Source organism: Coffea arabica, chromosome 6c (genome assembly GCF_036785885.1).
Source record: "Coffea arabica cultivar ET-39 chromosome 6c, Coffea Arabica ET-39 HiFi, whole genome shotgun sequence".
In the NCBI taxonomy this organism is placed as follows: Eukaryota; Viridiplantae; Streptophyta; class Magnoliopsida; order Gentianales; family Rubiaceae; genus Coffea; species Coffea arabica.
Genome location: NC_092320.1, coordinates 24,150,300 through 24,174,245, shown reverse-complemented (window position 1 = coordinate 24,174,245; position 23,946 = coordinate 24,150,300). Strand labels below are relative to the sequence as shown.

At 35.7% G+C, this 23,946-nt stretch overlaps 1 protein-coding gene and 1 long non-coding RNA gene across 2 annotated transcripts; one reads left to right on the top strand and one right to left on the bottom strand.

The window, feature by feature from the left end:
- Positions 1 to 1,553: 1,553 nt before the first annotated feature.
- LOC140008022 (uncharacterized) lies at positions 1,554 to 4,553 on the bottom strand. The gene is made up of 2 exons (XR_011815437.1): positions 4,324 to 4,553; positions 1,554 to 1,778 (listed from the first exon to the last, which is right to left on the bottom strand). It is a non-coding gene; the product is annotated as an uncharacterized lncRNA (long non-coding RNA).
- Positions 4,554 to 20,584: 16,031 nt separating this feature from the next.
- Positions 20,585 to 23,946, top strand: LOC113704267 (disease resistance protein RPM1-like). Its single transcript, XM_027226059.2, has one exon. It carries the CDS (start codon positions 20,896 to 20,898, stop codon positions 23,776 to 23,778), a length of 2,883 nt encoding a protein of 960 aa, XP_027081860.2. The 5' UTR covers positions 20,585 to 20,895; the 3' UTR covers positions 23,779 to 23,946.

The following is a 23,946-nucleotide window of genomic DNA, read 5'->3' as shown; positions in this document are numbered from 1 at the left end:
TGGTCCAGTCTTCCAAAATTGCCCCGGCTGCCGCATATGTTCCACGCAACAAGGAAATAAAATCGAATCAGTCTCCACCTTGTTGACTGCTACTCAAACTCTTATCCTGGCTGCCATCAAATTGGCACCTTTTTATGGTATTTTGTTTTACTCCCTGCAATAACCACAAATTTTCAAAAGTGAGTAGAATCTGATAATTAATTCGCATTGGATAAGGTAATAAGGAAAATTAATTATAAAATGAATGACAAAATTGTGACTTATCAAATACAGTTCAATAGGAAAAGAAAATGTCCAGGTTCGATAGTTAATGGGGCAATGCAGGAATGGTTTGAATACCAGTGTACAGAGGGAGAAAGTAGATGAAGAAGAAGAAAATGAGGGAAACACAAGAGGCAAGGACAAATGGCTACCACTGCAAGAAAGCATAATCAAGCTCAATACTGATGTAGCAGTAGGTACAGGGAAAGGCAATGCTAGTTGGGGAATTGTTGCTAGAGGAGCAAATGGAGCAATCATAAGTGCTTGGGTAGGTCCTGAACAAAGAAATAGTGAACCGTTGATTGAAGAAGCAAATGCAATCAGGAATGCACTTGTTAAAGCAAAGTTAGAAGGCTAGAAAAGGGTAGAAATTCAGTTAGATTGTAAAGTGGTAGCGGAGAAAATCATGCTAGAAAACACAAATGATCCAAAAATAGGATCAATTCTCCAAGAAGGAAAGGCAACCATGTTAGTCTCAAGTTAGAATGGAAGGCAACCATGTTAGTCACAAGTTGGCAAAGTATGACATAAATTTGATTAATGAAATTAAGTGGAAGGATTCCTTCCCTCTTTGGTTAGTTAGATTAGCTGGAGAAGATGTAGGAGCAGTTGTTTCTGTAACAGTTTTTAGCTATATATGAAAGTGATATCGTTTGGCAAAAAAAAAAAAGTAATCACCCTTTAGTGCAAGCCATGAAGGGAACCTCAAAAAGTTAAATCTAAAATAGAAATAAAAAAAGAATAGCCACATTTGGATTAGTGATTAAAATTTTTTTCCTACAATGGTGTCATCTTAAATTTTAATGACTCTATTATATTCCAAACATGAATGCACTCTTAATAATAATTGGGCTTTTTATGTGATTTGGACTTTGAGATCTTGGTTTTGAAGTAGAATTCTTTATGGAGTAGGAATTAATTTCCAAAAGTATTAGGATTTATCCAAAAATATATAGTTTTGGTTGTGGTGGAATAGCATCCTGGAAGCCAAGGATAGAGTTGAAGGAAAGGATCATATTATAATAACAATAAATATCCTATGGCAGATTTGGAAGTCAAGAAATCAGATACATTTCAATAGGAAAAGAAAGTGTCTAGGTTCGATAGTTAATGGGGCAATGCAGGAATGGATTGAATATCAGAGGGTACCAAGAGAGAAAGTATGTGACGCCCCACATCTCCCTAAGGCGGACCAAAGGGTATCCGCGGACGCCTGCCCAGCTCACGCCAGGACTCAAGCAATTCCATCCAAATTCAAACCGAACTAAACACTTCGATGAGAGCAACATGAATACAATAATGCGGAAGCGTTCAACTTAATAAGTCACTTAATGTATAACCAGTACATCGGTAAATCATGAAACGACTTAAATTCAAAGTACACATCAGGGCCCAAACTTTTCAAGTTTACAATTTCCAAAAGTACAACCCAAACCAGGGCCTAGTCAAAATATATATAACAGGAGTCTTAACAAAATTCAACGGATGGTTTCTCCATATTTCTCCAAGAGTCGGTCCTGTTAAGGAAAACAAAACTATAGGGTGAGCTAACGCTCGTGAGGCCAAGAACACACATGCAAGCACGTAATCAAATAACAATTCCAACTTTAATAAGTAAAGCCATGTCTTTTCAATAATCAATCTATCAAACAGGAAAAAGTAATCAGAAACAATTCAAGGATATAGTAGCTCTCAGGAGCTAAGTTCCACTCGATCTGTCGATGTCATTCGTATACTTTCCCGCATTGACCCTCCTGTCAACCGGGTCGGTATTTCCATTTCCGTAGATCACCACTTTCTTCCCTCCGTCCACCGTACACCCCAAGGGCCCACAATGACCATAATTGGGCGATACTCAACGAGTATGCCAAGCAAGACCTCTTATTAGGTCGAGCTTATGTGTATCTCATGGCTCGTCCAAATCCCCGACCAAGCCCATTGCTGGCTCGAGTCTAAGGACGGCCTATGAGTTTGGGCGTCCCCCATTCATTTGGTAGTCGAGGAGATTCACTCCAACGACACAAGCATTCATGACATGACATTGCATTTCATTCATTCATTCAATACATTTCATTCATTCATTCATTCATTCATTTGAAATTAGAACGAGTGCGATAAAGTACGCACCCGCCCTTATTTTTAAAACTCCCAACAAGTATCACAATAAGCAAGTATCAAATTCATACACTTGACACTCACCGAGCAATTCAATAAGAATTATTTCCGGAAGTTCAAGTGTCCGCGGTGAGATCCTCTTGAAGGTCTCCTTGCGCGCCTGGCAATTTAATAGTGGATAATCACACAATTAACCCACTTATCAAGAAAGATTGTACACTAGTACAATCTAAGAATTATTTTGCAAAAGGAACCTCAATTACACGTAAATCGAGGTTCAACTTGCCTTTTATTAGGTACAATATTATTTGAGTTTTTATCATGAAAATCGTAAACAAAACGTTTAAGAATATCGAAAGAATAAAGAGTTCTTGAAAAACTCTATTTCTTTGAAGTTGGAAAATTTTTCAGTTTTACGATAATCTTTGAAAAATCATAACTCGCTCGGTATAAGTCGAGAATTGAAAAACTTTATACCGTTGGAAACCTCTTAGAGAGTACTATAAGTTCCTAGAAGACACTTTTCCATGAACCAAAGTGAAAAGTGGTCAAAAATGAGTTTGAAGATGCAGCTTCAGTTTACAAGGCAGAATTAAGTTGGATTTCGGCCAACTTTGAAAATTCGGCACGATTCGCACGTTGCAAACCGGCCTCTGAAATTTTCAGCTCAATTAGTGTTGCAAGTGAAGTGTAGGACAAAACAAGAGGATCAAAAATCGGAGTTTCGAGCACCGAGATACGGTAGCCCGAAGTTGAGCAAATTCAAGACTGGATGAGGATTTTCCAGATTTGAACCTCTAACTTTAGTAATTCAATTGGGTATCGAAACGAACTTGAATCGGCACCAAAATTGGCGGTATTTCAATACTATATGGAAAGTATCTCTCTATTGAATTTCTGGGAAAAATACCTTCGGCAAGGTAGTTAATGAGCCAACCGAAGTTCAAGAAAATTCCTAAGGCATTCTGCCTTTGACTTTCATTTTCCAAATTTCCAATCGTTTAACCAAGAAGGTTATCCAACCATGGTTCATTTGTAAAATAAGGGTCTAAGATACACCCATAATAACTTTGGTAAGTGTTTAATATCAAAAACATCAACTAACAAGTTCACTCCAAGATTTGGTTCCAAACCAGTCCAACATTAGGGTTTTTCCAAAACAGAGCAGTCCACATGTTTCAGTCACAACTCAGTCATTATAGCTCAAAATCGAGCATGGCTTACGCCGTTGGAAAATACATTCATAGGACTAAAATATCACAGAAGAAATCATTTCCAAATTCGGCGCCCATCTGGTTCAAATTTGGGCATCAAGTTGCTGCCTGAACACTTCATCCCAGATGAACAGAGCAACAGGACAGCGAACTTAAAACATTTGGTTCGACTTGGTCACAAAGAATCAGAACGTGCATTATATACCAAATTAAAGCTAGGAGTGTCTAGTTTCAAACGCCACCGACGGCACATGATTTCGACATCCGAGGACAGAGTTATAGCCAAAATACTACTGCTGGTCAGAGACATACGCGAATCAGTTTCCAGATTTGCTGGTTTCGAAAAAAAATTCATTTGCTCCATCAAACCTCAATATTTTCCAATGAAATTTTTCACACATCTAATACATCCTATAAACATCCAATTCAAGCCATTAAACCATTAAAATTTGGCCTGGACATGGCCGAACATAGCAGGGGCAAAATCGGAAGTTTTAGCCTCTTACACCCAATGAAGTTTCCACTAATTACCCATCACTAATGCATCATTATAATCACTAAACCAACAATATAATCACCATTAATCATCACATCAGCAACAACAACCCAAGTGTGGGAATTCCAAGAGCCCACAATCACATTTTTACACCATAAACAAGTAACTAAGTGCATGCATGAGCTTAATCTTGTCATATAATCTCCAAAAGATAAGAATCCAAGGGTTGATCATTACCTACTCCTTTGGTTTGCAAGGTCAGAATTTTCGGCCCTCTTGAAGCTCCAAGAAACCGTGAGAGTTCCCTTCCTCCTTAGCTAGATGTAGTCTCCAAGTGGTTTGCTAAGAGATCTCCAAGTTTGGTGTGATTTGGGTGGATTTTAGTGCATGGATTGAAGATGAAAAATGAAAACAATGGAGAGCTCTTCTCCTTCTTGTTGTTCGGCCAAGTGAGGTGAAGAGAGAGAGAGTGCTGATGCAATTGGCTTCCAAAGGAAGATTCTTTGTGTGGTGCAAAATGCACCTCAAAGTCAACTTGAAATAGTGCAATTTAGGGTGCGTTTGGATTCGATTTTTCTCGCGCGTTTGGTTCACTAGTGCACTAAACCTCCAAGGCATATATATTCTTGTAAATATTATTCACTCTTAATTGTCCCGAAATAAGGGTCTAAAGTCCCTCAAATGAAGTCGCGCGTGTGAAAACGCGTACCGTCAATTTTAACGCTATAACGCGAAACTTTCGAAAAATTCTTATAACGATTGCACTAATAACTATCACTTGAATATTTATACTTAAGATTACCTATTTTAGTACCATAGTACAAGTCTCCAATATTCCAAGCTTATCGGGCTACTACGCGGATAAAATCTCCAAGTACTATTCACTATTTTTACTAAACGCGCTCTAGGAAATTAATTTTCGAAACGAATCATTTTAAAAATATAACGAAGTTATATTATCATGCGTTTAGGTCTCATAAGACTAGAAAATATTCCTTGGAAATAAAATCCAATTAAAATAATTTATTAAGCCATAAATTAGGCATAAAATAATAGTTTTTGCGAGTCCTCACAAAGTAGATGAAGAAGAAGAAAAGGAGGGAAACACAAGAGGCGAGAACATATGGTTACCACCGCAAGAAGGCATAATCAAGCTCAATACTGATGCAACAGTTGATACAAGGAAAGGCAAGTTTAGCTAGGGAATTGTTGCTAGAAGAGCTAATGGAGCAATCATAAGTGCTTGGGTAGGTCCTGAACAAAGAAATAGTGAATCGTTGATTGAAGAAATAAATGCAATCAGGAATGCACTTTTTAAAGCAAAGTTAGAAGGCTAGAGAAAGGTAGAAATTCAGTCAGATTGTAAAGTGGCGATGGAGAAAATCATGTTAGAAAACACCAATGATCCAAAAATAGGATCAATTCTACAAGATATCTATGTGATTAGGAAAGAGTTTAGAGAGTGGTACTTCTTCTTTATTAGCAGGGAAGGCAACCATGTTAGTCACAAGTTGGCAAAATATGCCATAAACTTGATTAGTGAAATTAAGTAGAAGGATTCCTTCCCTCTCTAGTTAGTTAGATTAGCTAGAGAAGATGTTGGAACAGTTGCTCCAACTTTGTAACAGTTTTTAGCTACATATGAAAGTGATATCGTTTGGCACAAAAAAAAAAAAAAGTAATCACCCTTTAGTGCAAGCCATGAAGGGAACCTCAAAAGGTTAAATCTAAAATAGAAATAAAAAAAGAATAGCCACATTTGGATTAGTGATTAAATTTTTTTTCCTACAATGGTGTCATCATAAATTTTAATGACTCTATTATATTCCAAACATGAATGCACTCTTAATAATAATTGGGCTTTTTACGTGATTTGGACTTTGAGATCCTGGTTTTGAAGTAGAATTCTTTATGGAGTAGGAATTAATTTCCAAAAGTATTAGGATTTATCCAAAAATATATAGTTTTGGTTGTGGTGGAATAGCATCCTGGAAGCCAAGGATAGAGTTGAAGGAAAGGATCATATTATAATAACAGTAAATATCCTATGGCAGATTTGGAAGTCAAGAAATCAGATACATTTCAACAGGAAAAGAAAGTGTCTAGGTTCGATAGTTAATGGGGCAATGCAGGAATGGTTTGAATATCAGAGGGTATAGAGAGAAAGTAGATGAAAAAGAAGAAAAGGAGGGAAACATAAGAGGCGAGAACATATGGTTACCACCGCAAGAAGGCATAATCAAGCTCAATTTTGATGCAACAGTAGATACAAGGAAAGGCAAGTTTAGCTGGGGAATTGTTGCTAGAAGAGTTAATGGAGCAATCATAAGTGCTTGGGTAGGTCCTGAACAAAGAAATAGTGAATCGTTGATTGAAGAAACAAATGCAATCAGGACTGCACTTTTTAAATCAAAGTTAGAAGGCTAGAGATAGGTAGAAATTCAGTCAGATTGTAAAGTGGCGATGGAGAAAATCATGTTAGAAAACACCAATGATCCAAAAATAGGATCAATTCTGTAAGATATCTATGTGATTAGGAAAGAGTTTAGAGAGTGGTACTTCTTCTTTATTAGAAGGGAAGGCAGCCATGTTAGTCACAAGTTGGCAAAATATGCCATAAACTTGATTAGTGAAATTAAGTGGAAGCATTCCTTCCCTCTCTACTTAGTTAGATTAGCTAGAGAAGATGTTGGAACAGTTGCTCCAACTTTGTAACAGTTTTTAGCTACATATGAAAGTGATATCGTTTGGCAAAAAAAAAAAAGTAATCACCCTTTAGTGCAAGCTATGAAGGGAACCTCAAAAAGTTAAATCTAAAATAGAAATAAAAAAAGAACAGCCACATTTGGATTAGTGATTAAAATTTTTTTCCTACAATGGTGTCATCATAAATTTTAATGACTCTATTATATTTCAAACATGAATGCACTGTTAATAATAATTGGGCTTTTTACGTGATTTGGACTTTGAGATCTTGGATTTGAAGTAGAATTCTTTATGGAGTAGGAATTAATTTCCAAAAGTATTAGGATTTATCCAAAAATATGTAGCTTAGTTGAAATAAATTTCCTTTAGTCGTGTAGGAGTCAGAATTTTATCCTCAGCAGTATGCACAAATGCTTATATATCCGTCATGTGCTTGACTGAGCATAAGATAAGAATAGAAGATAGATTTTCTAAAAAGGAGATGAAGCAAAATAGAGTACCATTAATTTACTGGTTAATTAATTCTATCATTTAATATTGAAGAATACAAAAAATACCCAGTAATCATAAAAATGAAAGTCTAACTTAGAATTTCACCAAGTCAATAAAGGGATATTATTGACATAAGCATCAACTTTGATGTTCATGTTACAGAATATGATGTTTTTAATTTTTTTTTTCAAGTAGGAGAAGAATGAGAATTAAGAAATTGGGAGGGGGCGTGGAGATTTGAATCTAAAACCTCTAATTCTTAGAGTCTTAACCATAGAATTTGTGTTGATATAAGAATTTAAATTTAATTGAAATAAATTTTCTTCTGAGAGGAGCTCAATTTGGAAACTGTTGGAGGACGATCTTTTGAAATTAAATAAGAATAGAAAAGAAAGTTCCCTTAATATCAAGAAAGCTCTCCATTTTTTTTCCATTCAAAGTAGAAGACAACATATATATGCATCCTTGGAATTGAAGGTCTTAGATTCAAATTCCTCTTTCTCTATTCATATTTCTTAAATCTTATCCCTCTCTTACTAATAAAAAAATTATAATAATACAAAAAACACATATATCTATTTTATATTTTAAGGATGTAGAACATTAATTATGAAAGAAAAGAAAAATAGAGTTTTCCTTTTCCTCCCAAGCACCTTTGTAAATTAAACTTACTCGAATAGAATAGTATATGTATAATATTTCTCTAGGTTATATATAAGCTGTGAGGACCCGAATTTTTTTCTTATTTTAATCTTATTTTAATGACTTAATTAATTATTTATTCACCCGTTTTCTCTGAATAATTTATTTCAATCATTTTAAATGCATTTATATGGAATAATGTCTTCTTTATGTTTTAAAAATGTTTTGTTAGAAAATTTTATTTTTCGGAGTCTCGTTCGATAAGAAATGGCGAAGACACGTTTGTCGAGACTATATTCGAATCATGAGTGCAATAATCTTGGAGATCTGAGGACTCATGTTTTATTTCTAAAATGGTTATTTTATAATTAATTACATTAGTAGTAGTTAATTATATAATCGTTATATGAATTTCTCGTCAATTTCGCCTTATCGCGCGCGAATTAGAATTTTGTGAATATCGAGTTGGAATGGTTAAATGGAGATTTAAGAAATTTATTCTAGACTATTAAGAGTGAATAATTATAATGTTTAAAAAAGTGCATTGGAGGTTTAGTGCATAAGTGAAACAAACTCGAGAGGAAACGAGCACGAAACGCGTGCGTAGCGCACTATTCTTAGTTGACTTTTGGAGTAATTTGGGCCACAAACTCTTAAGCTTCTCAAGGAAGCCTCAACCATCAGCCAACAACCCTCCATTTTCTCTCTAAGCAGCTGTGCAACACCAAGAAAAACCAAAAAAAATTTCTTCATCTCATCACTCAAACTTGCTCCAAATCATCTCAAATTCCTACCACACCTTGCAAATAACTTGGAGATCATCTTGGGCTAGGATAAGAGCTTCATTCTCACGATTTTCTTGAACTCAAAGGGACCGAAAATTTCTGGTTTAACATCATCTAGGAGGTAATGATGATCCAACCCTTGAATCTTAGCTTTTGTAAGTTAAATTGCACTTGGAAGCTTGTAGCTTCATGTGGGTACCTCTATATTGTTGAAGATCATGTGAGTGGGATCTATGAAATCCCATAATGGACTTGATGATCTGATTTGATGAGATTGGATGTTATTTGTGTTGATTAAGTGTTAATCTAGTAGATATAAGTGGTAAAAGTGACAAGAAAATCAAAGGAAGTGTTGCATGAAGAAGGGCTGGTTCTGCCTTGCCTTTGCAGGGCCTCTTGGTGCAATTTTTTGTGGTCAAATTGACTTGATTTTGATATAGATATGTTGTTTAAGTTGTGTGGAAAGTTTCCACCAAAAATCACTCGATTTGGTTGGGTAAATGTTTAGATTTCGAAACTTCTTCATGGCTGGAAAAAGTGTCCAAAGTTGCTCTGGCAGCAAATTTCAAATGACTATAACTCTTTGCTCCAACATCAAAATCAAGTGCTGTTTGTGGCATTAGAAACTAGACACTTCCAGTTTTCTAACGGTATAAAATATATCTCTTGATTCCACTTGAGTGAACTGTACCAGCCTTTTAAACTCACCTGTCCTGTTTCTCGACTGTGTTAGAAAACTTGTTATGTACTGGAACTTGTTGCTTGAATATGAGCTAGTTATGAATAGAATTTCAAAATAATTTCTTCTGAGAAATTGTATCCCTATAAATGTAGTTTCCAACGCCACCAACCACACCCAATTCCAAGTTGAATTGAGTGAGTTGTGGATGAATTTCAGAACTGCATCAGTGATTGAAAACCCTAATTTTGGGCTAGCCAAAGGCTTATCTTGAGTGGGACTTGTTATTTTGAAACTCTTGGTGTTAATCACCTACCAAATATGTTTTGGATGTTTCTTAGACATTTCTTCTATAAATGGACCAGATTTGAAATGATTTCATTTGGCCAAAAGTTAGAAAAAGGAAAATGGAAGTACAAGGCAGATTTGCCTTGGAAATTCTTGAAATTTTAGTGGCTTTGTTAACTGACCTTCCGTGCGAATTTTTGCATGAAATTTGACAGAGGAATAGCCCTTATATGGTAGGGTAATACTACCAAATTTGGTGCCATTCCAAGTTGATTTCGATGCCCCACTGAAGTCCTAAAGTTTACGTTTCAAACCTGGAAATTCTTGTTTAGTGAGAAATTTTCAGCAAATTTGAGCTGCTATATCTTGGCGCTCAAAACTCTGATTCTTGTTCTGTTTATTGTGTTTTAAACCTTGATTGTAACTATAATTGATTTTCAAATTTTAGAGGTTAGTTCGTATTGTGTGAATTTTTCCAAATTTCCAAAATTGGCCAAAAACCAACCCCGGAACTGTCTTGGTAGTCCAAATCAGCAACTTGAAGCCAAAATTTGAGTATCTTTCATTTTGAATCATGAAAAAGTGTCTTCTAGAAACTTTTAGTATTTTGGAAGTAGTTTCCAACGGTATCAAGTTTCCAATTTTGGACCTACAGAGAGTAAGATACAATTTTTCAAATATTGCTTGTCAAATATGAAATTACCGAACTTAAAGGAAATTAAGTTTGTAGAACTCTCTATTTTCCTTCGAGATTACTTGACCGTTTCACACTTGATTTCAAAGATGAAAATCAAATTTTTCCTTGTATTATTAAAACCCCACTTTTGAGTTTCGATTTGCGAGTAATTAAAGCTCATTTTCATGATTTCTTCTTAGATTGTACAATAGTGCAATCTTCCTCGATAATTAGGGGTTTTAACCTCTAGTGTGTAATAGTTCATTATTAATTGCTCAGGCATTCAAGAGGACCTTCAACAGGATTCCACGGTGGACGCCTGAACCCTCAAGTGGGCACTACTTCTTTGTTTTTGATTGGTGAGTGTCAAGTGCATGAATTGTTGATAAATGTTTGAATTGTTAATTGAGTATTATGGATTTTGTTGAGACGAGTGTGTACTTTATCGCACTCATTCTCCCTTAAGTGATGCTATAATTGAATTGTGCTATGTGAATTGATATTCAAATTGTGTGAAGTGAATTGCTATGTGAACTAAGTGAAGTGTTGCCATTGCAAATTACATTTGTGTTGACTCGACGTCGATTGAAGTAAATCTTATTGAGCAATCATATTTTACTCGTGGGGACGCCTTTGTCCTCTCTCTTTTTGAACCACGTGGTACTTAAGACCTGAATACATATGATTTGGTAATTGTACATGAACACGTTTAACTCGTAAGCTCTGAACGGAAGCATGTACCACACCGATTTGGGTGGGAGATACCTCTCATACCGTTTTAGTGCTATAATCTGCTCCCTGAAAGATAGTATGTACCACACCGATTTGGGTGGGAGGTACCTCTCATGTCGACTCAGAACCGTAAACAATAATTAGTAATCGTACATGAATCTGTTTAACTCATGAGCTTTGAGCGGATACCATGTACCACAATAATTTGGGTGGGAGGTACCTCTCATACCGTCTCAGTGCTATAATTGATTCTCGGAGTGATAGCATGTACCACACCGATTCGGGTGGGAGGTATCTCTCATGTCGACTCAAAACTATAAATAAAGTATAAGTCGATTGGAGCGATCTCATCGACTACTGAGCGATAGTATGTACCACACCGATTCGGGTGGGAGGTACCTCTCATGTCGACTCAGAACCATAAACGTATAATCGATTCCCTGAGCGATAGCATGTACCACACCGATTCGGGTGGAAAGTATCTCTCATGTCGAGTCAGAACCATAATTGGAGAAGTGAAGTTCTATGGACTTGATTACCTACCTGGGTGACGGAATGTCATTACAACAAAGTATTGGATTGAACTTTGGCAAACCAAGTAGGAATTAGCTCTTGAGAGCTCCTGTATCCTCAGTGAATGTGTTAAATTGAAAGTTGTGAATTGTTGAATGTTACAGCTTTATTTCTCGCTTAAATGATATTTTTATTTGAGCTACGTGTTTTTGCTTGTTTTCTTGGCCTCACGAGCATTCGCTCACCCCGTTAGATTTGTTTTTTTTTCCTTAACAGAAGCTGAAATGGAAGGAATTATGAAGAGGTCAATTTGATGGCCCTTTTGCTTAGAATTTTAAATGTATTTGTTTAGACAACTTTTGGATGATTTATATTTTGGGAATGTAAGATATTTTGGTAGCTTATGATGTAAGGCTTGAACGATTATTAAGGAATTGACCTTCTTTTATATTTTCGACTTTTAGTATCGATTGATTATTCTTAAGTTTGAATTGAATTTGTACCGAGTCCTGACGAGAGTTGGGCAGGCATCCCGCGAATACCCTTGGATTCGCCCTTGGAAGAAGTAGGGGCGTTACATAAGCCTTTTGAATTCTTTTTTGGGCTATATGCCAAACATCTTGGATGGTGGAAATTTTATTTTTTATTATTTTTTTTCAACATTGAGAATAGCACTATTCTATACTAACAGGAACCGAATTGAATTACGTGAGCAGTATCATCTAAATTATATAGATGCCTAGACATATCATCTACATTTTTTTAACTATAGGTTATGGGATTTGAATTTCTAACCTATAACCTGATTCCTATGTGTATGATAGGGTGTTTATTGTTAGTCATTTTTTGATTGTTTTCCCTCATTATTTGTGCCAAATATTTTGTTAATTGTCGGATTCTACTTATAATTGGCATTTGGACATAATTGCAGGGGTGGAGTACAAAATTCTGATAAATAAGGGATAAGATGTGGAAATCTGCGTAGAGTTACAAGCCCAATTCCATTTGAAAGACAAAGTTTCCTATTCTGGTGGAGGTGTGGTGCGTTGGCAGTAGGAAACCAAGGAGGAAAAGGACTCTTTGTAACTAATCCCTGGGGGATTCGGAAACAACTAGGCAGATAGCTTTCCTTGAAAAGAGGAGAATTGCTTTTGATAGGAGGATAGTTTTTCGTTTTTGCAATTTTTTTTATTCTTCGTTCCTTCTATTAGGCCAGCTGAAAAACAATTCTCATTGGTAGTTCATGTAGAAAAACAGTTTTTTATTCTTGATAATTAGAGACAAACAGATGCCTTTGAAATCGATATGAATTGTGTGGAAATTTTCTCATGAAGCGTGGTTAAGCTTTTCATCTAGTCAAGAATCAACGCGACGACGCGGTCCCGAATACCTGTGAGATCGAATTGGTTTTCATGCGTTTCTTAATTTGTTGATATTTGCATGTTTTCTACTTGAGTTTCTATGAGATTATTTTATTAATTGGATGTCAAGGGCCCGATATTCAAGGTGACTTGTTGATCTCCTGCCAATTTAATCAATTAAATCCGTAATTTGTTTAATCGATTAATATCAATGGCAATTAGCGTTTATACACACTAGGGGAACGTGCGATCTGGTCTAAATAACCCTCATAGCGTGTTATTGATTAGGGTTAGGTTTTTCTAATTCTTAATGCAATTAGGGAATTAACTTCTACGGTCGTACCTAGGGTGTTTCTTGGTTAGAGGTAATTGATAGTCGTACCTTGGTTATCAATAAACTAAAGAAAAGTTGGTCATCAGAGTTTGTTGACAACTCTAACTAACCTATTAATAAATTAAGTGAACCTCCCTTACATCAATGATCGGATGAACGGACTGTGTCTGAGAAGTTGGATCCTTGGCTAGAATTTGTCTTTTCTTGATTTAATTCCTGTCTACATTCGTATTAGTTAATTATTTGTTTTTTTTTTGGTTGAATTGCTTAATTGTTTTTAGTTTTATTCTGATAAACCCCCCCATTGCCAATTAGAACTTCAAAGAGACAAATATCCCCAGTCCCTGAGGAGACGACCTTACTTGCCCTTTATACAAATCAATAATTCCTTGTGAATAAGCAATCCCATTCTGGTATATCGAATTAAGCAAACTCTTTGGGAACATGGTGAATTAAGTAACCCATTGCAAACCTAGAATCCCTATTCCAGTACTTAGAATCAGGTTTTGATTATTTTAATTGGCAACTATATTTATTTTTATTATTGCACAGGCTCGACTACCTGTCAATGTAGTTTCTAGATCTTTAATTTACTTTGCATGATCTTTTGACTTATGAAGTTATGAGTAGGATAATGCTAATTTTCTTACTTAAGAATGATTTTTTTTTAAAAAAAATGAAGAAAATGAAATAATATAGCTGCATACTAGAGTGAAAGCCAAAAAGAGGGCTTACATGCTCGTGTAGCATCATTTTTCGTCTCTATTAATATGCTTGGGCAAATATTGATAAACAAAGTAAAACATCTCTACTCCAATATTTGAATTAGTCTATGTCTGGATAATATGTTTGAACATAAAAAAATGTATTTACATAGTTTTTGTATATGTTTTAATGTGGATACAGAGATACAACTGTCATTATGTAATTAGGATTAAAGTTTACAAAATTTAGTCCTCTGAAATTATTTACAATAATTGAAAAATAAAGTTAGTTTCCAAACTAATATAGTTTAGGTCGTATAAAAATTTATTAGACATATTAGGTTAGCTTTTAGACTTACAAGACATTTTATTTTTCAATTCCCAATCAAAAGATATATTGGTCAAATAATAGCTGATACACAAGTAATGAGACTAAAAAATTCAAGTGGTACTCATTGGATTCCCTCTATTAATTGATTGTTTTGAGATATCACACTTTAGGGACAAGTTTGGCACGAACATCGCCAAAATAAATAATTGCAATGTGCAACACACGTGCCCCTGTACTAGTGTAGAGAAAAATGCCAGACTTTTGGTTCCTTTGCCCTGGAGTCCGGACTAGGGTTTAGATCTTTTTGTAATGGGTTTATCAGTACTCATCCAGTCTAAATTTCATCTTTCATGCATGCAAACTGTTGTCAAAGAACTTTTTAACCCTAAACAAAGTTATTGCTCATGAAAACTATTTTTCCATTCAAAAAAAAATTGATTTGGAAGAGAGTTTCTTATTTTGGGATGACTTATCCGAATAAAACATTTAACAACAATGGAAACTAACCCCCTGCTATTTAACTATATGAACTTGCATTCAAGGAAGTTGATAGTTGTATAAATATGGCAACTGGACCTCTAAAACAAGAGAAGGAGCAGAGCTTAAAGTAAAAAAAATCATTAATCTAGTTAAATCAAAAAACAAAACAGATTATTTATTTGAAAATGCATGATCAATTTGGATATTTCAATAGATTATCTTAATCACAAAGTCTCTTTTAATGATTAAAATGGTTTCACAATTTAATTCATATTGATAATTCTTTTGTTTACGGTATTCTTTTATGTACCCAAATATTAATTAATAAGATTCCGATGACAATTTTAAGGAATCCACGTATTCATCACATTTAGGAAGTGGGACACCAATAATTCTTTTTCTTTTTTTTTTGGCGTAAATCTTAAGCTTGAATGTGTCTTTATGATATTAACTAGTTTTGTACCCGTTCGTTGAACGGGAATCTTCGAAAAATAATAAATTATTTAGTCTATCTTATAAAAATATCGATATGAAATACAAATTTAATGTATATTTTACTATAACCTTTCTTAAGTATATTACTATATGCGCATTGTAATATAAAGTATTCTTATAATATAAATTTGAATATCTAATTCAGTAAATAATAATTTAAAATGGAAAAAATAACATTCGACAATACCATAACATTCAAAAACTTGAAAATATATAAAAAGTGCAGTAAATAGTATCAAATAATATTCTAGTCTTCAGAAACTTGTTTTTGTTTTTCTTCTGTTTGAACATTCTCCTCGATTTGTCCGTGCAAATCAGCATTTATTGATTTTCTATTATCACTGCATGACAGCAAAGCAGGATAACTAAGTATAAAAAATAAATAATTTATCGCATTCAAGATTGTGTATAACAACACATAAAGATTATAATTTAAGAAAGTAAAATAGTATATTAAATCTACCTTCTCATGCAAATCTTTTTATGAGAATTTCCTTCCTCTGTGGTTTTTGTTGAATCTTCTGATGAATGATTCATATGAAATGTATTGAAGTGTTGTTGATTAGAGTCATCTGTTATACTAATTGAGATCTGGGAAGAAGATGCTTCAAATTGGTATTGGTTGTCGGTTCCACCAATCTGACAATAATTTATCAAAATTAAAGGCAAAAATATTATGTGAGATATAATATATGAAATATAAGAGAAATTTATTACTAATTCAAGATTTATTACTAATCCTATGTGTTCATAAAAAAAATAGAAAATAAAAACAAAAAAAAAAACAAATTCAAGGCATGTTACTAAACTTTTACAATTGAAGATCAACATGTCTTTTTAAAAAAAATATGTATTGAAAGAAGATGTGCCTAATAATCAAGAGGAGTGGAAACTGGAAACCCAAAATCGATGTTTTAATGTGCCAACCGCTTGCACTGAAAATACCTAATCATGAATTTGATGTTTGAAATCAATATATTAGAGGCTATATGTAGTGTAGGTATAAGAAATAAGAATTGATAAGAATATAAAAAGATATTGATAAGAACATTAAATGTAGGTTAATCTTGGTTTAAGTTGTTTAAAGTACGTAACTTTGGGTAAGAAATAAGAATCTTATAATATTAAAATTCTTATAGGAAATAAAAGTGCGCTCTCAAGACAGATTTTACCTACTTTGAAAGACCACCTCAACTATATCGAGTCTTTTAAGTGCATGGACTCCTATAGTATGGGCCCACACACTAAATACTCACCACCATCTGAGCAGAGATGTATTGTGAATCCTATAACCTAACAATGAGTATAACTTGCATGTTTTGATTAATAACGAACGGATTTATAGAAATTTACAAACCCGTGCTCAAATAGGAATTTATATTTGACCGTATAGGTCAAATACATATAGTTAATTGGATTCAATTAACTTTTTCTTTTCCAAAAATTTCGCGCTATGCACTATGTCTTGATAACGCACTTAATAATAAAATTTATTAAGAATCTTATTTCCAACATCAGATATTGACTTCTGTTATTAATGGTTCCTTTTGAAATTAGTTACTTTTCTACTTTTTCTAGTGATAACAATTCTTATTTACTTCGGTTCCCTATGTAGTACACAAATTATTGACATGAATTTAGAGATATATCTAATAGAGATATTTATGTCTCTTTTATTTATATCGCATTACTTTCCAGTTCCATTTTTGGGTAGGAAATAAGAATCATATAATATTAAAAATTCTTATAGGAAATAAGAATTGATATATATCTAAACAAAAAAGGAGTAAGCCACGTAGGAAACTACTTGCCGTCTCGTTAAGCCACGTAGGAAAGAGAAAACATGAAAGGATAAGAATGAGAATACGACTTTATTATATATATATATATATATATATGATTGGTATTTGATTGAGTTAAAAAAAGAAACTTAAATTTTCCCTATGCAATTCAAAAAGATAGCTGCAAAAATGATATAAATGAGACATTAAATTAACTGCCAAAATGAAGGGCATAGAAATAAGCCACGTCATGATTGAGAAATAAGCCAACAAATTTGTAATCCTTAATTGTAAGGAAAATTGATTCTTTTTAATGTACTCCTTACCATTTTCTGCAATTCTTTTTTTTTTTTTCCAAATTTGCATGCTGTTCATAGACCTCTTAAAATATAGTTCACATTTTGGTCAGACACCGTATTGGATTGGTTTGCTCCAAAGGTTTCTTTGCTATTACAAATGCTAATTGGTCAGCAGAAATTAGTTCCATAGAGGAAGGTTTTATTTCTTCGTCAAAGAAATCAATTACACCACGTTTTAACTTTATTCCTACTGCTTATAAAGAACCCACAGTTGAAAGAAGGTCCTGAAGACGTGCAAACACAACAGTCTTCTTAATAGCTTCCCTGATTTTATGTTGTGGCAGGCAAGGCAGCTTCGTCTTTCACAATCACGTTTCTTCCTTTAGTTTCCAGAATTCATCATTAACAAATGGAAAAGCTCCTCACTCACTTCCCAGAATTCATCTTTAACAGTTTAGGAAAAGAACGATCTTCGACTGCAATTATTTGTAGTCTATGTTCTTGATCGGAATATATAACGGTGAAGTTTCCATACATTTTTTAAGTTTAGACGTCGATTGCTTTTGAACGATGGTGCAGTACGCTGGTAGCCACCCCCCTTTACTTTATGGAAGACTGAAGAGTGAACGCATACGCCCCACCAACTGCTTAATAATTTCCGTGATTTTGTAGTGTAGCGGGTAAAGTAAGTAGCTTCGCCTTTCAAAATCGCGCTGCTGTCTGTCTCCTTTCTATTCAATTCAATGTCCACCATCTCTCTTGCTGTTTGGAGTCGTTTTTCATGATCACATTTTCTTATTATCTTTTTTTCTCATATATATCAGATCGCTACAGTAATTTTTCCATGAAAAACGACGCGAAATACAATCCAAAAGAGGCCTAGTTTCTTGTAATTGATTACTTTTTTCTTTTCTTTTTGACTTACTTCCATGGCTCCACTCCCTTTTTTTTGCTGCAGTTTCTTCGTTGCGAGTGAGAATTTTCCTCGTATTTCGTCCTCTGCTTTTTCACCCGGCTTTGACAATTCTTTTGTACTAATATGTTACCGTACAAAAATGACATATTGTCTCTCTGTCTCCTTTCTTAAGCTGCATCTAGGAACCAGCAGTGTTATTGATCACTAGGAAAACTTTGTGCCTCTGTTTCTTCATTTGTCCTCAAACTTGCTTTTCCGGAATACAGTATTCAAATAGCTCAAGGGGATCATCTACCACACGAGTTTTTTCCTTTTTATTATTTTTATTTTTTGGTTACACTCACTCTTGTTTCTACGATGTGGTATACCACGTCGTAGAATTTCCTCCTATAGCTCGTGTAATGCACCTTATCATATCCGAATCCAAATTATGACTCTACAATAGTTATCTTTACTACTGAATTTCAATTTCTTAACTCAAGTGGCGGATTCGAATGCGACGACGATTTGGCAGCTTCAATTTATTACAAAACATTTTTCTGCCTACTGTGTCTGGCAGAATACTGGAAATGAATAACATATGTTTGGCACCACTCCAGGAAGGAGGCAGAGACAACAGCGGTAAACAAAACCCGTACTGGACTTGAAAATAATCACCACACTCTCTATTGGATTCCTCAAACACACACTCTTTATGTCAAATCCACCACCGTCTTCGGAAAGAAAGCTCTCCTTACCCTTCTGTCATATGTAGCCAATATCTCAGAAGAAGCTTCCAAGTTTACATTTGGTTTGTAAGGAGCATTTGAAGTAACTCATGCTGGCAAAATTGAAAATTCCAACTCCTTTTCTAAACTTTTATGACTCCAAATGGCAATTATCTCAAAATAAATGCTTGTTTATAACGCTGCTTTACTAGCAAAGGGAAGCTGAATGATCTTATTGCATTTTCGTCCAAGGTTTATTAAGAAAACAAAACAAAAAAGGGAAAGAAAAAAGTTGAAAGCTTGATATCTGAGACTGCATCTTCACGAATCTTTGGATATATAAAATTCTTCTAATGGAGGAAGCAATCACATAATTAACACAAGCAAATAGCTTTAAATCTAAAAAATTGTCTAAATGGTGTTTAAACATCCATAAACTGTCTAAACACTTGCATTGATGTTGAGTAACCTTTTGACCAGCACAAATGCACAAATTAGTGGTGAAAGGTTTACAACTCTTGATCATTTTCAATTTCAACTCTATAAAGGTCTAGTAGGGAGGGTTTGTTATAGAAGATCATTTTTCTACTACTAGAATTCTCTGTAAAAACGCACCGTAGTTCAAGTAGATTTGTCTAACTTTGTGCAAGAGTTGAGACAAATACCTTTCAAATTATCCTAAAGGATATTTGTCCAAAATTTTTGCATACAAAATTATGAACAAATAAAGTTGAAAGGAAAATGATAATGTATACACTATAAGTGTATATAAGATTTACTCGTATTATTTCGCAAATTCTTTTTTTTTTTTTTTAAGTACAACGTCATTTGACCTAAAAACAAAAAATGAACAAATGAACAAATAAAGTGCAACATCATTTAGTCGAATAATAAGCATTGAAATTATCTATGCATCTATTATTCAGTTAAAAGAAACAAGGTAGGGGAGTACTTAAAGCATACGTTAAAGTTTACTATTATCGAGTCCATGGGTTTACCAATAATTCATTAACAGGGCCAAAGTGCTAAAATCTGCTTTTCGGCATTAATTGGTGCACAAGCACTGGTGTTCTGAAATTTGAAGATTATTTATACTAACTCTTTGGATGCCTTTCTGCTTCTTGCCTACCAAGTATAATTTTGTATTCTTAACTAGTTTCAGTTACTCTCGGCTAGATTTCACAAAAGAATTCATCAGTAACCTGAATTGAGCTTCGGTCTTGAGTTGCTTTTTCTGTTCCACTCAGAAGAAATTAAAACTTTCCTCTGCATCACGTATTCCTGGGAAAAAAAAGAGAGCAGAAATTAGTTCCACTGGAGGATGAGGTTATATATGTCAGCAGAAGGTGCAAAAGACTTTGTAGTAGTAGTTTTATTTCTTCGTCAATGAAATCAACAATGTCCATTCCAGCCGCGTTTTAACTTTATTCCTTCCCTTGTTAAATAATTCGACATCACTGCTTTAGCACGATGCTGCGGTAGTCACTCCTTTTATCTTTATCCGACCAAAGGACCCACAGTTGAAAGAAGGTCCTGAAGGCTGGCTGACCACCCCACCATTTGCAGTCTTCTTAATAGCTTCAACGATTCTGTATTGTACGTAGGTAAGGCAGCTTCGTCTTTCAAACTCGCGTTGCTGCCTATCTTCCTGTCTTCAATTTCCATCAAGTTTCTTGCTTTAGTTTCTTCTAATTGGTTAATTCTTTCTTTTTCTTTTTGACACGGTTTCTCTTTTTGATAAATACTGCACCATATAGCATCAAAGTTCATCAGCTTATGAATCTATAACCTACTCTTCCTTCTTCCTTTCAAGATACTACAACTGGACTGTCCTATAAACCAGAAGCCGCCTTCCCCGACATTCTTAGGTTAAAAAGAAAGACTGAAAATGGCAGTTCTCTCTTTTGTGCTGCGTCAACTCTCAACTTTTCTGCACGAGGAGGGACGACTATTGGGAGGGCTTCGGCGAGAGGTCCAATTCATCATGGATGAGTTGGAGCAAATGAGAGCTTTCCTGCGAGAGGCAGAAGCAAGAGAAGAAGATGCTCAACCCACGCTCCAACAATGGATCAAGCAAGTGCGAGATGCTGCTTATGACACTGAGGACATTCTTGATGACTTTGTAGCTCGCTTTGCTCGGCATCGCGCAACAGGATTCTACGGCACTGTTCGGAGAATTTTCAGCTCCATCAAGAATTTGAGAGCTCGTCATCGAGTTGCTAGCGAAATACAAAGCATCAAGTCCAGAATCAAAAGTATTTCTGAAGGTCATCAAAGATACCGATCCGAATATGGTATCTCTGCCCAGGCGTCCAACTCCCTTTCTGCTGTGAACAACACAGCCTGGCGCTATAGCAGAGATGATGCGCTGCTTGTGGAAGAAGCTAAATTGGTTGGCATTGACCAGCCCAAGAAACGTCTTATTTCTCAGCTCCTCCAAGGGGATGATTACCAACTGAAAGTTGTTTCAGTGGTTGGTATGGGAGGACTTGGCAAAACTACCCTGGTGAAAAGAGTCCATGAGGATCCAGAAGTCAGAAGGCATTTCCCTGTTCGGGCTTGGGTAACTGTCTCTCAAACATGTGACTTTCAGTACCTCCTGAAAGACTTGATTCGGCAGTTACACGAGGAAGGACAGAAACCAGTCCCACAATCGATCGAGTCTATGACTACCACTGAGCTGAAAAAATTTATCAAAGATTTTCTTCAACAAGGTGGAAGGTATGCAATTGTTTTTGATGATGTATGGGACATGGAATTTTGGAATACCATCAAATTTGCACTACCCGAGAGTAGCGACGGCGGCAACCGTGTCATGCTAACAACTCGGAAAGCTGATGTAGCTTCTGCCTCTTGCATTGAATCTCTGGGTTTTGTCTACAGAATGGACCCACTTTCCTTTGAAGATTCGTGGGCCCTATTTTGTAACAAGATCTTTAAGGGAGGTAATTGCCCTGGCCATTTGATGGATGTTGCCAAAGGTATATTGGGTAAATGTGAGGGCTTGCCCCTTGCGATTCTCGCAATCAGTGGGCTTTTGACTTTGAAAGATGTAAACAGAACGGAGGAATGGGAGATGGTTCGACGCAGTCTTGGGGGTGAATTAGAAGGCACTGGTAAGCTGGACAGAGTTAAAAAGATACTCTCTCTTAGTTACAGTGATTTGCCTTGGCATCTAAAGACATGTCTGTTGTACACAAGTATCTTCCCAGAGGATTGGGACATAGGATGCGTGAGACTAATTAATTTGTGGATTGCTGAAAGGTTTGTGGAATGGAGAGTAGGAATGAGTATTGAAGATGTAGCCTTGGGTTATCTCAGTGAACTCGTCAATAGAAGCCTAATTCAAGTGACTAAGGTGTTTTATGAAGGATCACCCGACTTTTGTCGAGTTCATGACCTATTGAGAGAAGTTATTCTTCTCAAGTCAAGGGAACAAAACCTGGTCACAGCAACTACTGGACAGCCGGCGAGATGGCCGTCAGAGAAGGTACGCCGTCTAGTAGTCCATGGTAATAGCAGTAACAACACCCAGCACCACCAACAAAGACCAAATTATTGCTTTGACCACCTTCGGTCGTTCATTACTGTTGGATCCACGGACCCGTTACTATCCAAAATGTTGTTTTCTGAAGTTTCAAGGAGTAGTAAGATGTTAAAAGTTTTGGATTTGAGAGGTCAAGGGGCACAGGAGGAAATACCAAATGAGATTTTCAAGATGTTTCATCTCAGGTATCTAAACCTATATGGTACAAGAGTGGAGAGAGTCCCGAAAGCCATTGGGAAGCTTCAACATTTGGAGTTTCTGGATTTGAGTAACACCAGAGTTAGGGAATTACCCATGGAAATCCTAAAGCTGCAAAAACTTCGGGTTCTCACAGTATCTCAACTAGTTGATTCTTCCGATGATGATTATGGATATCATGGATTTAAAGCTCCCTCGAATATGGGAGGGCTTCTTGCCCTAGAATTATTAGGCACCATAGATACAAGCAGTGGATCCACAATAATCAAGGAGATAGGAAAGCTGACCCAATTAAGAGAATTAGGTATTGCAAATTTAAGAAGAGAAGATGGAAAGGAGCTCTGCTCCTCCCTTGCCAACCTCACCAGTCTTCGGGAATTAAGTGTTTATTCAATTGGAAAAGGTGATGATCATGAGATGATCGATCTAAATCATCCTTCTCTTTCTTCTTCTTCTTCTTCTTCTTCTTCATTTCTTCAATCTCTTCGTCTGCTGATTTTGCATGGCCGCTTAGAAAAGATGCCACAATGGGTAGCTCATCTTCACGGCTTGGTAAGAATAGATTTGGACTGGAGCAGGTTAAGGGGTCAGGAGGATCCGCTTGAATCCCTCCAACATTTGCCCAATTTGGGTGAAATTAATTTCTGTGGATCTTACCAGGGAGAAGGATTGTGCTTCAAAGCTGGAGGGTTCCTAAAGCTGAAGGAGTTGCACTTAAAGAGAATGGAAGGGTTGAGATGGATGAGAGTGGAGGAGGGTGCATTGCCTCATCTCCAAAAACTATTCCTGCAACAACTTCCATCACTGGAGGAGTTGCCTATGGGTATTCAGCATTTGATCCAGCTTCGACGGCTGAATTTGTTTGAGATGAGTTCTCAATTGAGAGAGAAACTGTTAGAGAATCAGAAGGAAGAAAGTGAAGATTACACAAGAATCGCACACATTCCTGAAATTCTCATTGGTTTCTATACAGATGATAGGAAATGGAGACGCCGCAGCCTGTGGGTGGAGAAGAAGAAAATATAGAATCTTTCCTAGCAGCAGCAGCAGCCGCGGTGGCTTCCCTTTCTCTAGCTTGTGGACAGCACTGCTTCCTTTTCTTTTGTTTTTATTTTTTTTTTCTCTTCATCTTCTGTGTCTTGCCTTCTTATTTATTATTTGTATTGTGTATAGTGTGTGAGGTTGTTAAATCAC

Bases quoted from the DNA above. Each gene is read 5' to 3' on its own strand.
- LOC113704267 (XM_027226059.2), top strand. From the start codon at position 20,896: ATGGCAGTTCTCTCTTTTGTGCTGCGTCAACTCTCAACTTTTCTGCAC.